Source organism: Ursus arctos, unplaced genomic scaffold (genome assembly GCF_023065955.2).
Source record: "Ursus arctos isolate Adak ecotype North America unplaced genomic scaffold, UrsArc2.0 scaffold_12, whole genome shotgun sequence".
NCBI classification, from domain to species: Eukaryota; Metazoa; Chordata; class Mammalia; order Carnivora; family Ursidae; genus Ursus; species Ursus arctos.
In genome coordinates, this window is record NW_026622786.1 from 51,739,277 (window position 1) to 51,755,167 (window position 15,891).

General features: G+C 41.6%; 1 protein-coding gene across 4 annotated transcripts in view; it reads right to left on the reverse strand.

Annotated features, from left to right (window-relative positions):
• Window positions 1-15,891, reverse strand: part of PDE4B (phosphodiesterase 4B) — a 521,515-nt gene that overhangs the window by 11,494 nt on the left and 494,130 nt on the right. For all 4 annotated transcript variants that reach the window (XM_044383764.3, XM_057310592.1, XM_026497885.4 and 1 more), the window contains 2 exons: window positions 7,060-7,153; window positions 783-961 (listed from right to left, as the gene is read on the reverse strand). In XM_044383764.3, coding sequence (XP_044239699.1) covers window positions 783-961; window positions 7,060-7,153 — 273 coding nt within the window. The remainder of the gene's footprint in view (window positions 1-782; window positions 962-7,059; window positions 7,154-15,891) is intronic.

Genomic DNA, 15,891 nt, shown 5'->3' on the forward strand with positions numbered 1-15,891 from the left:
GTCAACCCTAACTTAATGTAAAAGGTCATGAAGAATGCCAACCATGGATTATTCTATCTTAGAGCTCTTGGGCCACAGATTGACCTGGGAGAAACATTATTTGGTCCTGTGTTGTGGGATTATTCCAAGATTATCTGATTAAAGGCGTAATTTATTCCATTCTGAATTCTTGCCCAGAACAAGGGATCTAGGCTCTCTCCAGAGGCCTGCCCCTTGCTCTAATGGCATCTCTCAGAAAGCCTCCCTGAATGTCTGTTTGCTCACAAGGAGCTCATTTCCTACTGTCACAAGGCTTCAAGGACCTCAGTGGTCACCTTAGACGACCCCCTAGGGGACGTGTGAATTCTGTGCCTTCCTCCACTGGTGGGGTTTGGGCTCTGAGTCAGTGCTGTCGACCTCTCTCATTTCTTCTTTAGCTCTGCCAATCAGTGCAGATTTTCCAAATAGTCCTTGGCATATAGTCCCAGATCTGTCCTCTGGGACAATTCAGTCCTGTCTCCTGGCCACCCTGTGGATTCTCCCAGTATGCCTTCTGTAGGATTCTCATTCATGAGGAACTTCCATTTACAAATCCAACTCTGAATTAAAAAAATTGGTCCTTTGTTGTCGGAAAAGGGTCTCAAATTCGGTGCCCAGCAATGGACAAAGAGGCCACACCAGCCGCCTTCTATAATTTAATCATAAAGCAACAATGATCCCTGCTATTTTCTAGTAGGTCGTTTTGGGCAGCTGCCTGCCGTAGAGCAGAGAGCTGCATGTGCGCGCCCCCAGCTCAGACACACCTTGGCCAGATGATCTTCGTTTTCTGTGTTGACGCCAAAGCGTGAGATGCTTGTATTGTTCAAGCTTGAACTATGCATCAGTTTTTTCACACCACTTATCTGTGTCATGAGCTGTTGCTTTTTCTTCTTCTCTCGGTCTTTCTGGGTGGGAGACGGAATCTCCACATCATTCTGCTTGTCTGCAACAAGGGAAACATTTTTCAGCCCCTGCGTGCCAGTGAGAACCCACTGCAACATCCAAAACAACTTCTAATGTCCTGTAATGGATTTTACATCTTATAAAGGACGGTCCTACCTTATCCCACTTGATCTCCAGGACAATCCTGGGAGCCCGATGGGAGAAATAGGAAACTTTTTTTGTTTCATTTTATTGCGAAATAAACCGAGGCCCAAAGGAGTGAAATAAGTTGTCCAAGCAGGACAGGTAGGACTCAATCCTCCACCTTCTATCTGTAGCATAATTTAGAATTACGCTTCTATATTTTCAAGGTAGGGCATCAATATGTACATGTAAATTTTTTTAATTAAATAACTTATATGGCTGTATAATAGAAAAGGTTCATGTAGCCAGGTCCAGGTTAATAAAAACAGGCTTTATGTTCTGCTCTTTTTGTCATGTTTGTATTCATTTTTTTAATTTAAAAAATCCAAACAACTTTAACTGGATAAAACTTATCATTTCGGTTTAGACGAGCAGTCTGTAAGTTAGAGAAATAAATGGTTTATAATCTACAAATAATGACTTGAAACCTTGGCTTATTACCATCATTTGAAGTTCAGAGGAAAAGTACATCAGTTTTACTTCACGCTTTATTTTTATTCATTCTGCTAATTAATAATAAACGATGCCTCTCGTTTGTCACAGGCATTAAATTTATTAAACTATTTATGCTTATTAAATATGTATGCTGATCTCATTTACTCGTTTAAAAAATTCTGCTACAAGGTAATAGCAGAGCTACGATTAGGGACGAAAGTATCTACCTTCTCACAGAGGTTCTTCCCTTTATATCATGCTATTAAAAGTATCAGCAACCAAATATCCCATTTCACTTCACAGGGGGCTTTATCCTGAGTGCTTCTGAAAAAATGCATTAACTCTTTCAGGCCGCAGGGATGCCCGTGGGTGCCCGGAGGCAATCATTCATTAAACTGCTTTAACAGCTACTTCACTGAACTGAATGACACCCTGTGGCTGAAAGAGTTAATGCAGCTCTCAGAAGTTCTTACGTGTATCTCTGCTTGTTACAGTAAAAATTAGGACAAAGACGACTTCTCCATTAGAAAATGACGTATTTCCAGATGGCATGCTGGGACCTAGACTATTGGTTTCCAACTCTTGCAAGATGATGGCATAGGTCACATGTTTCCCCCAGAGACCTCTGCCTGCTCCCAGGGCCCTGTGGACAATGTAGCAAAGCCGAGCCAGCACAGGGACACAGAAGCAGGGCCCTGGACATGTCAGCACCTCGAGCAAGGCTAGTCTCTCTCCCTAGCATCCCCCGTGTTCTCTTTAGGGGCCCGCAAGCACCGAGCCTCGTCAGTCCATGGCTTTTGCCTGGAGAGGAATTTTACTGGTCATTTCAATTTGTTTAGGGGTTTCCAATCTGCATCAGCATCAGAAGCACCCAGGGAACTTTAGAAAATCACAGATTCATGAGCCCTACCCGGGCCTACTGAACCAGTATGTTTCAAAAAGCTTCCTAAATGACGCTGACGATCAGAGCCAGGTTTGGGAACCAAAAATAATCCCACACTCTCACTTTTCGGATGAAGTCAGCAATTTGTCCAAACTCAAAGGGCAATTTATTCAACAGATATTTATTTTGCAATTACTCAGTTCCAGACACAGTGACTTCATAGCAGAGAACCCAGGCCTTGAAGTTCCTGTTAAACATTTCTTTCTGGTCTCACAATCTCTGGCAAAACACACTACCTATTATGTTATTTCTGACATTACTTTTCTCTCTGTCACTTCACTCCTAATAATCATAACTTTTTGCTAAAATGAAAGGTCACAGTAGCCCCTGTCTTTCCCGACCCCGTTCCTCACCATTCCTCACGTCTGGTTATCTAAGAGACTGTCCAATTCCCCTAGGCCACAGCAGATAGAGAAACCTCTAGTGGGCCTAGCAGCTTTCCCCCGTGTTAACTAAAGATTCCTTGCAACAGCCAGTAATCGAGCGGAACCGCTACCGCATCCGGAACATCGCAGTAAAGAAGAGAGCCATTATTCACAGACAGCGCCAGTTCGACATTAATGGGTGTCTCCCTATACAGGCAGGCACTGGAAGAACTGATGGGTTTCCCTATTCTGAATTTCCTCTCTTAAAAGCTTAGCCGGGGCATTGTGGAAATAACCTGAAACACAGACTCAAAGGATCACCATAAACACTTAGTGGATTTATATTCACAGAATGGTTAGAATACAGTGGGGAAATCGTGGGCCAGCATAAAACAAAGAAACAAACAAACAAACAAAACGAATGTAAAATATGGTCATGTCAAAACACTGTTAAGGGCATAATTTTTTTAAATAATTTTTATTTTGTTATATTAGTCACCATATAGTACATCCCCAGTTTTTGATGCAATGTTCCAGGATTCATTATTTGCATATAACACCCAGTGCACCATGCAATATGTGCCCTCCTTAATACCCATCACCGGCCTATCCCATTCCCCCACCCCCCTCCCCTCTGAAGCCCTCAGTTTGTTTCCCAGAGTCCATAGTCTCTCATGGTTCATTTCCCCTTGTTAAGGGCATAATTTGAAGTGCTTTTCTTACTAGAGCACGGCATTTGATCATGCAAATTTTCTAAGTTCTTTTCCTTGCATCTTTGAAATTCTATGTTTTTGCTTTTGAGACGTAGTCGGGGATTTACAAGAATGAGCTTTCTCTGCCGGTAAAAATACATACTAAATTATAATATCATATCTAAATATCTTGCTTTGCCTATGCTCCCTTCCTGCAGATCCTGCCTTACTTCCTCAGGCTGGCAACCTGGAGCTCATTGTCATGTAAAAGTATCAGTAAGTGCCTGCTTTCGCAAAGGGACTCTTGCCTGCCTTTCAACTTGTCCAGCTAGACACCATCCTCTTCGATGGAAACAGCACAAGTTTCACAGATCCTTGGAGTAGGGATTCCCTCCTTCCCGGATGACACATTTTAACATTCAATGGCTCTTATTGCAAAAATGCTCTTTAATTTTAACTTAAAGCTCGAAGGTCTTCCCATTTTTTGCTCACTGAGATGGCTGCCGTGCTCTGACAAGATTCTTTTATATTGCTGGGAAAGGTTAAAAACATATTTTATGTTCAGGTCCAACAATCATGATTCCTAAAGACTTTTCTCCAAAAGAATATAGCTATCACTTAAACGCCCTTTGATGTGATTTTCTTCTATATGGTCTCAATTCCTAACAATTCCTTCTTTCCTAGTTAAAGTGACAGGGTATTTAGGTCTGGGAGTCGAGATAGCAAAGCCTTAGTTCTGGCTCAGGGATATGGTAGCCAAGTAATCTTGATTAGGTCACTTCGCCTTTCGGGGCCTGTTTTCTCTCCCATAAAATGAGGAAATTAGACTACAAGGCCAATAAGATCCCTTGTGGATCTGACAGTTTATAAAGAAGGCTTCATTCATGCTTCTCCAGGAATATTCCTCCAGGAATATTCACCCCACAAGATAGGATTAAGAGTTCCATGTCCCTGGGGCGCCTGGGTGGCACAGCGGTTAAGCGTCTGCCTTTGGCTCAGGGCGTGATCCCGGCATTATGGGATCGAGCCCCACATCAGGCCCCTCCGCTATGAGCCTGCTTCTTCCTCTCCCACTCCCCCTGCTTGTGTTCCCTCTCTCGCTGGCTGTCTCTATTTCTGTCAAATAAATAAATAAAAATCTTAAAAAAAAAAAAAAAAAAGAGTTCCATGTCCCACATTTGCAGTTTGGAAGCAAGGTTGGTTGTTTGGTTTGTTTGCTTTTTAGGACTATCCAATTGCAAGCCTACAGTCCATTATAGAGAATTCAGACTGCCAGGTATGTCTTAGCAAAACTGATCAACTCAGTCCATATCAGAGTCATAGAATGTTAGAGCTGGAAGGGATCTGAAATGTCGCCTATTCCAGTGCTCCCATTGTACAGATGAGGCAACTGATGTATCTTTTGTTGATACAAGGGATTTTTTTTCTCCCTATATTTTCCCAAGAATATTTAAAATTTTAATCTGTCTAGTCTGTTTGATCAGGACCACCTTGTGCGTGCACGCGTTCACACTCACACACACACACACACACACACACACACACATACACGCCCTCCTAAGGCTGAGTCTCTAAGAATTGAGATTCTAACACCTTCCCCCACAACCTGTTCTTGATAATTTAATTTTTGGAATAAGAAGAAGCCAAAAAATTGGTATTCCTCGAGAGATGTGCCAAATTGCGAATGAAATATTCAAGAAAGCGTTGACAACTGCCTGTTCTTGAGACACACAGTGTTGACCCTGAGAGCTCAACTTTATTATCTTATCAGCTTTCTCACTTAATAGCTTATGATGATAAAAAAGAGATCAGCGTGCTAAACTGCCCTTGCCATCCTCGGCAAGGCGCTGGTGAAAGCTACCGCAGGTGCACAGAGCTGCCTCCGTGCTGTCTTGGACGACAAAGTGCCCCTGCAGCTTTACTCCAGTCTTGAGAGTCTCTCCCGAGACGACAGACAAGCCCCGGCATTTTAAAACGCAATGTTTGTGAGAACAAAAATGAGTTCTTGCAATACTCGACTTTGTTCTTCTCTCCCACAGTCATTAACCTGGAAAATGTAAGACTTCCAGTGTATGAAAACTGACTGGGTGTTGCACAGAACAGAGTACGTCTGACAGGGACAGTGGAAGATGTCTGTCTTCAAAGGAGTGAAGGGGGTATGATGAAGAAAAAGGGATCCGTGTGTAACACTTGCTGTTCAATTAGATTCTAGCTGCCTCTCGGAGCTAGGCTATATGAAAATTCTTCTCCTTTGTTCCCTGACAAAGGTGTTGTAACTGCGCTGCAGAAAACCAGGTGTGGAAGCCCCCCCCCCCCCCCGCCCCAAGGAAACAGTGGGGAAGGCACTTCATCGTGCCCCTGCCCGCCTGCTGCCTGGTAATGCCATGCGCTCTGCACTGGGCTGATCAAAGACTGATCGGCTGACAGCAGAAACCGCTTTGGAATTCGAGAAATAGGACTGATTTTTAAAAATAAAACCAGAAGAGAGAGGTGTGTGTTTCCATAAGGCCCCAAGGCAAACGGTCATGGATTTAATGAATGTGTCTCGATGCCAAAAAGAAGGGAGGTGTGAAGTCCAGCTGTAAGAACGGGTTGGTTCCCTGCATAGTGGAGTTCTAGAAAGGGGCATAATTCAGCAGTATTTGAAAGTCAACAGAATCAGAATTTAAAGGCTACCTTTAGATTAAAGTACAGATTTGCATATTTTGCAGGTCTTATTAAAGAAAAATATAATCCAAATAGGTTCACAATACAGTAGAATGACTTTAAACCTGAGATCAGAAATCCCGAGTAATCCAACAGGATGCCTGACAGTAGCTGAGGCTCTTTGATGCAAACCTTTTCTGACAGTGTCAGGTGTTACATACCAGCAATGTGACAACAGAGCACAACAGATAAAAAGCATCAGATCGGGAAGATAATGATACAGCTTGCAGAAAGCCAAATCTTTCAGAGATGGGAAGATTCTTTTCTTCCCATTGATCTTTAAGCAATAACTTAGCAAAGCAATAGTCAAATTACTTCCAAAGCTTATTCCCATGGGTCAAATCACCACACCGTTATTTTCCAACCATATCTTTTACAAACCACCTAAGAGGAAATCTTTTGCTCCAAGTCCAGTTATTGGAAGAATGTAAAGAATACTATGTCAGAAGAGCCATCAGACTGGTCCCTCAGGTTTGGATGACTGGCCGGGCCCCACCCCCACCCCTTTCAGAGGTCTTGGCCAAGATGGAAGTGGGTGGGTGGATAAGGGGTGACCTGAGGTACATAGAAATATAATCAGCCTATAATAACCTTCTGTCTTTGATGTCATTCTTTTCTCTCTCTTTTTTTTTAACGTCTTCCTGCCTTTTTTTTTTTTTTTACTTTAAATGTTATCTCCTTAGTTCTTACTTGAAATGGCTTTTTCTGTGACTTGACCCCATTCCAAACTCACATAGGGATGTCGCTGATGGGTTGCAGAGATTAATACTGAAAAATCTCAATTATGGGCCAGGTTTCCCAGTTAATATCTTACCTAAGAAAGTATTTGAAATGTATTCAGAAACCTGGTTCCCTGATCGGCTCATCTCTGAGAGGTGTGTCAGCTCCCGGTTCAGCATTCTTTTGAACTGTATATAAAGAAGAAAAATGTATTAATCACCTAAAAATTAGCAAACGATCACTTAAGATGTTTTCAACTTCACTAAGAACCAAGAGATCAGAGGAGCAGATACCATTAAATAAATGATACTGCTTCTACAAAACACCCCCTTAACGCGAAATCATTCCAGCGTCACCTTAGGGAAAAAAGAGGTTTTCTTAAGATTTCTTAGAATTAACATCTGATTTCTTCTGAAGATGCAAACATAGGGAAAGGAATTTTAATAGAGTCAAGGTCATTCCACTTGAAAATGTGACAACTCTTAAAACACATTTATTGGAAATTAACTCAAAAATACTCCTTGAGAGGAGATCATATGTGAAAAGTTGAAGAGAACACTAAGGGGAAAAAGAAGCATCCTTTAAAAATCGAGCTGCATAAAAAGAATAGGATTAAAATACAGCACAGTCTACTCAAATACGATGTAAAATAACATGCCCTTATTATACGGTAAGCGGCCTCCGTGGGCTAAGGGATAACACAAATTAAATCATTACAGATGTTTTTCTACTCCGCAGAAAGCATACAGAGGTACGTGTTTCACATTCTATCAAAGACACATAACAGAATCAAATTAACCCACCTTGATGTAACCCCAAGATACAGATAACAAATAGTTTGCCTCAGGCATTTTGGAATGCTCTCCTTGCCACAATCCACAAATCCCTTCGAAAGAATTCACTGTTCTGAGAGAGCACCCCCGAAAGGACCGGGAAAGCCGAGAAGGAGCAGATTCAGTGGTAAAATAATCAAAACTTAGAAAAGACAAAGTCTCCAAAATTTAGGGCATTTCCTAATCCAAACAAAGCCCATCTTCGCACTCCATTCTTACAAGAAGCCTATGCTCCCTGCTTCTTTCCTGGCAGAGAGAGCAATGCAATCAGGAATTGCACGAAGAAACAAGAGCCTGTCTAAATGTACTCAGCTGCCTGGCTTGCAGCACTTATGAATTATGAATAGTCCTGGTGGCCGAAGGGGCTTCCACTCTAGATTAGTCCTGCTCAGCTCAACTCTGCAAGGAAGGAGCGATTCTTCTTTCCTGAGGGGTTGCCAGACTGGGAAACACAGCCATCTTTTAAAAAGGAGAAGATTAAAATGGAGGAAGCCCCATGAATATTTAAGTAAATCTGAAGTCAGTACCCTCCCCCATTTCAGCTAGGTGCTCTTAACCCTCTCTCCACTGCACAGACCGTCCTAATGGTTTCAGAGTGTTGGTGCATTTGAGTCCTTTACTTTCTCAACATTTTTAGAAAATTGAGAACAGGTTAGAACTGCGCCTGTCGTCAGACTAGGCTTTCAGAATACAAAGATTTTTTTTTTTTAAAGCTAGCTTTTGGGAGGATTTTTTGCACACTGATGGTGTGTGACAGTACGTTCAGACTTCACAATGAAACAAGTGGGAATAGAATTAACTTACTTCTTTTAAAACAGTACTTCATTTGCAGAACGCAGTTTTCTCCACTCCATCAGCTCATTAATATGCATATTAGATTGCATCCGACAAATGAATTTAACACGTTCAATCTGGGATCTACAATGTGTTAGGAAATATAAGCTATCATTTGCTGCATATTTGGGTTATGAAGGACTACAGTGTTTTGGTATTTTAGTGTTAAACATCTTCTAATTCATGTTAGAAATATTTAGGAGTTAAACTAAATTTTATTTCATTTTAGCAATCTAGGGCATGTTGAGAAAGTCATTCCCTTCCTCCAGACTCCATCTCCCCCTCTCTCCTGCCCTCCCGCCCCCACCCGCCCCCTTTCCTTGTCAGCCTCAGCACAGGCAAGAGGAAAGGCGGAGAGGAGAGTCCTACCGCAGTGAGCTTCCCAGGCCCATCCCACTCCCCTCCATCTCCCTCCTCTCTGTTACCCCACCCTTGGACTCCCAGAAGTTCAAGTACAGCATGTTAAAGCAAGAGCAAAGCACCATGGCAACAGCCCCCACACGCAATTGGCTCTCTTTCCTGTGAGGCTTTCTCCTTTCAAATGAGCATCCTGCACCAACAATGGCTCCCCTTCAAGCATCCGAGCCCCCGTCAGGCCACTGCCTGTGCCCAGGAGACCTGGACTTTCTAGCTGCGAGCAAGGAGCAACGCAACTTAGCATTGTTGCCTGCTGGCTCACTGCACCATGCATTGTCCTCAGAGAGGTTCTGGGGGAACCCTGCTTGCGTCTGTGTGTTTTCCCATGATACAATATGTGAGTAACAGTGACCAGGGATGTCGGGATCGATTGTCTCAGCTAGTGTGTTGTACTGATTGAACCTCTATGCAGTTTTGAACTCCGAGTCAATCGCGTAAGTTCCAAATTCTTTATTTTTGAAGACAAACCTGCTTGGTCATAGTGGCCTCTCATTTTTACTTCTCAAAAGTCAGGCACTTTCGCTAAAGACTTAGAAGCTGGAAAAGACAGGTTTGTATGCTCCGACTGATCAGCTCATTTTGGGCAAAGAGGGAACCTGTACTTGGAGCACTGCAAACATATCTTGAAAAAAAAGCAGAGACAGATGATTTCTTTAATTATGTCTCTGCATAAGACTTAGCCAAATGTAACATTCAAACGCTCCATTCTCATTTTGGTTCCTTTGGTCGGTAAAGTATTCAGGAAGATTTTGGAGTCAGTCAGGTGTGTACTAGTTCAAATACAACCATTTTATCACGTATTTGATAAATATTTTTTGAGCATCTAAAATATGCCAGGCAAAGCATTAAAGACAGAGAAGTAAAACAAAAACAAAGAGCAAAACGAAACAAAAAACCACTGTTTTAATCCGTTTTCATCCTAGTAGGACTAGTCAGATACATTAGGGCACGTTAGTTGACCATAACAGATATTAGTCTGGAAAGAGGGGGCCAGTTGTTTACTAGTCATATTGGCTCTTCTGCTTAGAATATAGGAGCGGGTAGAAATTCAATAATTAAAGGCTAGGGAGGGGAAGACTTGTCTCTTTCCTTTCCTTCTATGACTTCCCATGGCCACAAAAATCCTGTTGGGGAACACTGTCATTCAGTCCCAACGTGGGAGCAGGGGAAGTGGCTCTCAGCTACAGCGCTGAGAAGGAGCCAAATTCCTCACCTTTCCTGCATTGATTACAGGAGGAGAAAGCTATGTAAGTAGTGACAGATGAATACCACCTCCCTCCTTCTCACGCTTAAAATTGCTCTATGGGTCTTTCGCTACGGGCACGGCAATGCCACCAAAAAGCCAGGTCATCCTAAGGTAACCATAAAGCATTTAACATGATGAGGTAGGCATAGGGAGGTCACTCAGGGTCAGAAACTGACCCAATCCTAAAATGCTGCTTAGCAACAATGTTGGTTTTCTTCCTCCATAAGGGAGGGCCCAACCACACTGACTAAGGCCATCACTGCTCTCATCAAAAGGCATTTATGAAGGGCCCACTTATGTTGGGCTCAGTATAAACCAAGAAAGGCAGCAGACAGGAGCATCGTTTGCATTCTAGTAAATGTAGAAGACCATCAGTATGATTAGTGCTGGCCTGTGTGATGAGACACATCAAGGGATGGAGCAGACAGGAACTGTGCTTGAGGTTAAGGCAAAGGGGACAGCTGGGAAACTTGGTTTAGTTGGGTTTTCAGGGTCAGACCCCATATGAGAACTGTTCCTGTTGAGCCAGAGTTAGCCACAATGTAGTTGACAAATCCTGACTGTCACTGTCAGCTCTCACCAACAGCCCCGTGAAGTCACTTCACCTCTCATACATAACATGAAAATGATGCATGGTTTTCAGCTCTCAACCTTTCAGTCTGAACCTGTCATGATTCTATGACAAGTTCCGCGGCTGTCTCCTGTAGACTGGACACAGTACACCAGCAACTGATATTTCCCAGAAAACAAAACTCTCTCAATACTACTGAGAAAAACAACCCAAATTGGAAACGCTTCAGCCTGTAAGAATAAGTCACCAACAATGGAAAAGAAGCATTTATTAATGCCTCCAGAGTGTGATATTCCAAGACTCTTGCAATCTCCCTGTCTACTTATCAGGTTGGGTGTTCAGTCTAAATAGGAAAGTAAAATAGCTCCTAAGTGAAACCGTGACACCGTGTCCCAAGCAGTTACAGGACTGAAAGGGAATGGACATTTTTTATTTTGTCAAATGCAGTAGAGAAATCCACAAAGAGAAGCACACTATTTCAAAGATAAATGTTGTCTTTACTACCTAACGTACACAGATCCTATTTTTCTGTTAAGAATCTGCCTTCACAAGAAGATCCTGTTAGAGCCTACCTAGAAATAATGTCCCCAGAGGAAATGGCCAAAGCCCTTTTTGAGTACAGACGAGCAAAGTTTGTGAATGGACCCTTAGTAACACAAATTCCTCCACTGCTTCCTTAAGCTTATGCCTGCCACTAGACTTGCGAACACTGTTAGAAATTGCAGCTCCTTTTTGAAAATGGAAAAAGATATCATTCTCTATAAATGTTGTAATCTTGCTTGCCTCGAACACATCTTTCTATAAAATCACACGTGAATGTCTCTGGATAGGCTACCTTTAATAGTGGGAAGTTATTTAAAATATATAGTAGCAAACCTGAAATTCAATTACACTTGATACGAACATGTGGTTTTATGGCTTCGATTTTTCTTTACCTTCAGTGCTACATACAGAGATTATTTTCTTCGGAGCCAGTTTTTTTGGTTTGTTTTTTGTTTTTGTGACAGGACGGAACACTTCATCATTTTTCTAGCTTTCTCATGAGAGGACTGGTTTGAGCTTTGTGCAAAGATTCACAAGGCACTTAGGAGCTCTCTTGGTAAAAAGGTCTTAGCTACACTAACCGCACAGGAGGCAGAGTAGAAGGATCTCAGAGATTCATCCCAGTTCTAAAACTTGGGGGTTTTATGTTTCTAAGAATAAAACAATAAAATAAAAGAGTAATCATATGAGGGGCTAGTATCAAGCACGTAGAAGAGCTACTTTTAAGACTCATCTGGGCTTGGGAGGGGGTGACCTGCATGTCACCGAGGAGTGAATCTTTAGTGACCAATGTATCTTTAGCTGATCAAAGCTAGATAAACAGACACCTTCTTCTCATTGATAACCTCATGCTGAAGTCAGTAGGTGAAAACCGTGTGGAGAAAAAAAAAAAAAAGAAAGAAAGGAAAAAAAAAAAAAAAGGAGCCAAAGAGAGGAAGAGCGCTCCAGCAGTTACCCTTGTGGGTGGCCGTCTACGCAGGAGCCCATCTGTGAGACAGGCGCCTTATTGTGTGGGACCTTCCTGTTTTCGCAGTATGAAACAACTGCCCAAGTCATTAAAGTCACAATGACTTTATTAGGGACTGCATTTTGACTCATATTTTACACTTTGTTAGTCACAACTTAATCAGAATTCCTGGGCATCAGGAAAGCAAAGGGACTGAAAATTCTTCCTCAGAATGCTAGTGGTGGTAGAGGGAGTTACAAGGGCTCAGGGCAACGTGCACGTCAGGAAGGCTCGTCTCTGTCTCAGTTTTGGCACGAACTCCATGTATGATCTTGGGTAAGATAAACTGACTTTGGGGGGCTCAGGTTGTTTTTAGTGATGGGCACAGTTTCTTTAGCTATAAAATGGCTAATTTCGAAGGTTCTTTCTGATTCCAAAACATTGCTTCTTTCATACCCTTATTTTCACATGGAAAGAAGACCCGCAGACGTGAAGACCTCTAATTGCTAAGCACCTTTGCAGAACCTGATGTAAACAAAAACACCAGGGATATACTGTGCTTTCTCTAGAACCCTTTATCAAACTCATGATTTCCACAACTCTTAGCATTTCAGATCATCTGACAGTGAGCGTCCCATCTCTTGTCTCCTTTTGATCTTTCCTTATCTACCATCTGTTTGAAACTTGATGTCACAGTTGCGTTAATGACCTTTTTCTCTTATTTGAGAGGAAGATGAAATTGAACTGAGTGAGTTGGTAACAGGATTCAGGATAGAAGAACTCGTTATCCATTAACATCTACTCCACTAGAAACCAGAGTTCCATGGTGCGCCATCCCAGAAAAGAAGGTCTGCTTTGTGCCTATCGGGAGCATACCGTTGATACACCAGGGAATAAAGTTAGCTCATTCTAACTGTCCATGTGCCACATCAGAACAAAATTCATCTAAGCACACCAGAATGGAATGATTCTCTTCTTAACTGCCCAGTGATGCAGAAATGCACAACAAACAGAGAATGAAAACAAGCACGAACGTCTCTGGCATATTCTGCAACAAAACATTGGTATTTATGATGAAGCTAAAATTGAATAAACTCCCCTTGCTGCTTAAAGGACAAGTATCTGCTCCGGTGACATTTTAAAAGTCAAAAGAGGGACAGACCATTACGGCTTTCATACACAGAACTGAAAAACAAAACAAAACAAAACAACCTCAAAAGAATCGAAACACAACACTCTACAACTTGATAGTAGGTCTCCAACAGCCCTCAAAATTATTAGCTGTTTCTTCCTACCGATCTGCGGTCCATTTTTCTTGGAATTTCTGAAACTTTTCAAGAGGAGATATGGCACACATTACGGGGACACTAAAAAATTGACCTCTCCTACACCCTAACGAATTCCCTTAAGAATGTTTAGAGACACTTCTCATGACTTAACATTCCCTTAATTCCGAAAGTTGCTGCAGTGACACAATTAAATAGACAAAAGGCAGTAGTATATTTATACCCAAAGACATATTTAAATTTTAGACAAACAACAGTTTTTTTTTTTAGTATAAATGTGTTCTAGATATTTCACGTCCCAAATACTCCCTAAAGAGACTGGATTTCAAAATGCTATACTCATATCGTGTCAGGTTTAGAAGTATTATATATTTTTAGATAATTGAAAATGTTCAAACTTGTACTTTTTCACAGAGGTCTTCCCTTCTGGTGAGAAACACAGCAACACTGCATCTGTTACCAGAGCTTCACAATATCATTTTACGTATTTGAGCCTTTTCTTTTAATCTGGCTGTTAATAGAAATGGACCAAAAAAAAAAAAAAAAAAAGAGGTATGTTGGCAAATCTGGGGTGCTGGCCTGACAAAGCCAGCAAGGCCTTTCTTCAGCAGATGACATAAATCGTTGCAGCAACTGAGAAAAAGCAAGGGATCGAGGCACACTATTTAGTTACCCTATTGTTTTTGCATTTAAGCGATCTATAATTTTTTTCTGTGCATAACGGCTAATATTTAATCTTAAGCTTCTAAAGCCAGTTCTAGGGCCATGGGGTGTTAATGTGATTCCAAACCAGATGACAAAGGTTTCTGTTGAACCACTTCACGGCCAGAAGGTCTACAACTTATTATAATTTTAAAATTAGAAATCTTACCATGCATCAGACCCATAGACCATCCAGTCTAGTACCCTCTATTAACTAGCAGAAAACAAGACCTTTGCCTCAAGACCTTCATATCTGACTTGAAAGCCACTGACGCAGAACAGAAAAATCACCCCCCAAACATGTGCTTTCTTTTCATAACCCCATAAGCTTTGGTCATGATTCTCTTTAAAACCGATTTTCAGTTTTATTCTGTAACATCTCCTGGGTTGTTTACAATTCTGCACTCAGTATTACCTTATTAGAATTCTCAATATTTTTGCAGCCACAGAAATCTACCATAGCTTGTTTTTGAGATTACTACTCTACCCCTTTAAATACAGCATGTGACATGTATTGTGTTTAATATTAATTATATTGATTTCTACTAACTATGTTCACATTCCCTTTGAGATAAAAGATAACGTGGTGCTTCAAAGCCTGCTGTGGAAATCACTATTTCTGGATTAACAGTTTCCCAGGGCTGGAAATTTATAAGATCAACCCCAGGAACCATCTAATAAATAAAGGAAACCCACGGGCTACATAGACATATCATTTGATTCCCTGAAAAATTACGTGTTCTCTCTTTTGGCATTCTGATAATCCCTACACTAGACTATGCACTTGCAAACTGAGAAGAATCTGCCACATGGTGGAGGCTAGAATATATTTTTAAACTATAAAGGATGAAAATAGTGGTCTTATCTAATTTTATTCTATTAAAAAATTGCATTGTGTATCTCATTTTCTTATTGTTAGCTACCACAATTTAAACTAGATGGATGAGTGCTCTGTACAACAGTGCACCTCGAGACGTATAGTTTGTCGGTTCATGGAAGGCTTATAAGAGTAGTTTCAGAGTTGGAGGTAGAGGTCATACATGAAGCAGAGGGGGTTCTGGTTATAGTTGGCCTGCCCGGGGAGATCTAACAGCATAAAGAGGACTCTAACAGCAAACTCACCATCATACGAACATGCCATCAGATCAGGTGAGCATCCAGTTCAGTCTGGAAATAAACTACTAGTCTGAGAAACTTGGCAAGTCATTGAGCCTCTCAGAGACTGTTTTTCCAACTTTAAAATGGGAAGGTTAGAAATAATATATGTAAAGGAACTGGCAAAGTGTCTGTAGCACCTGTCCTTCATGCCACAGGATTTATACTTGAAGCTGATGTTTTATTTCTCAGTTTTGTCTCTGAATTTAATTTAATTTAGTGGGGGGGAGCAGAGAGAGAGACAGAATCTCAAGCAGGTTTTCACTCCCAGTGAGGAGCCGTTGCAGGGCTCGATCTCATGACCCTGAGATCATGACCTGAGCAGAAATCAAGGGTCAGATGCTCAACTGACTGAGCCACCCAGGGGTCCCAGTTTTGTCTCTGATTTTTAAA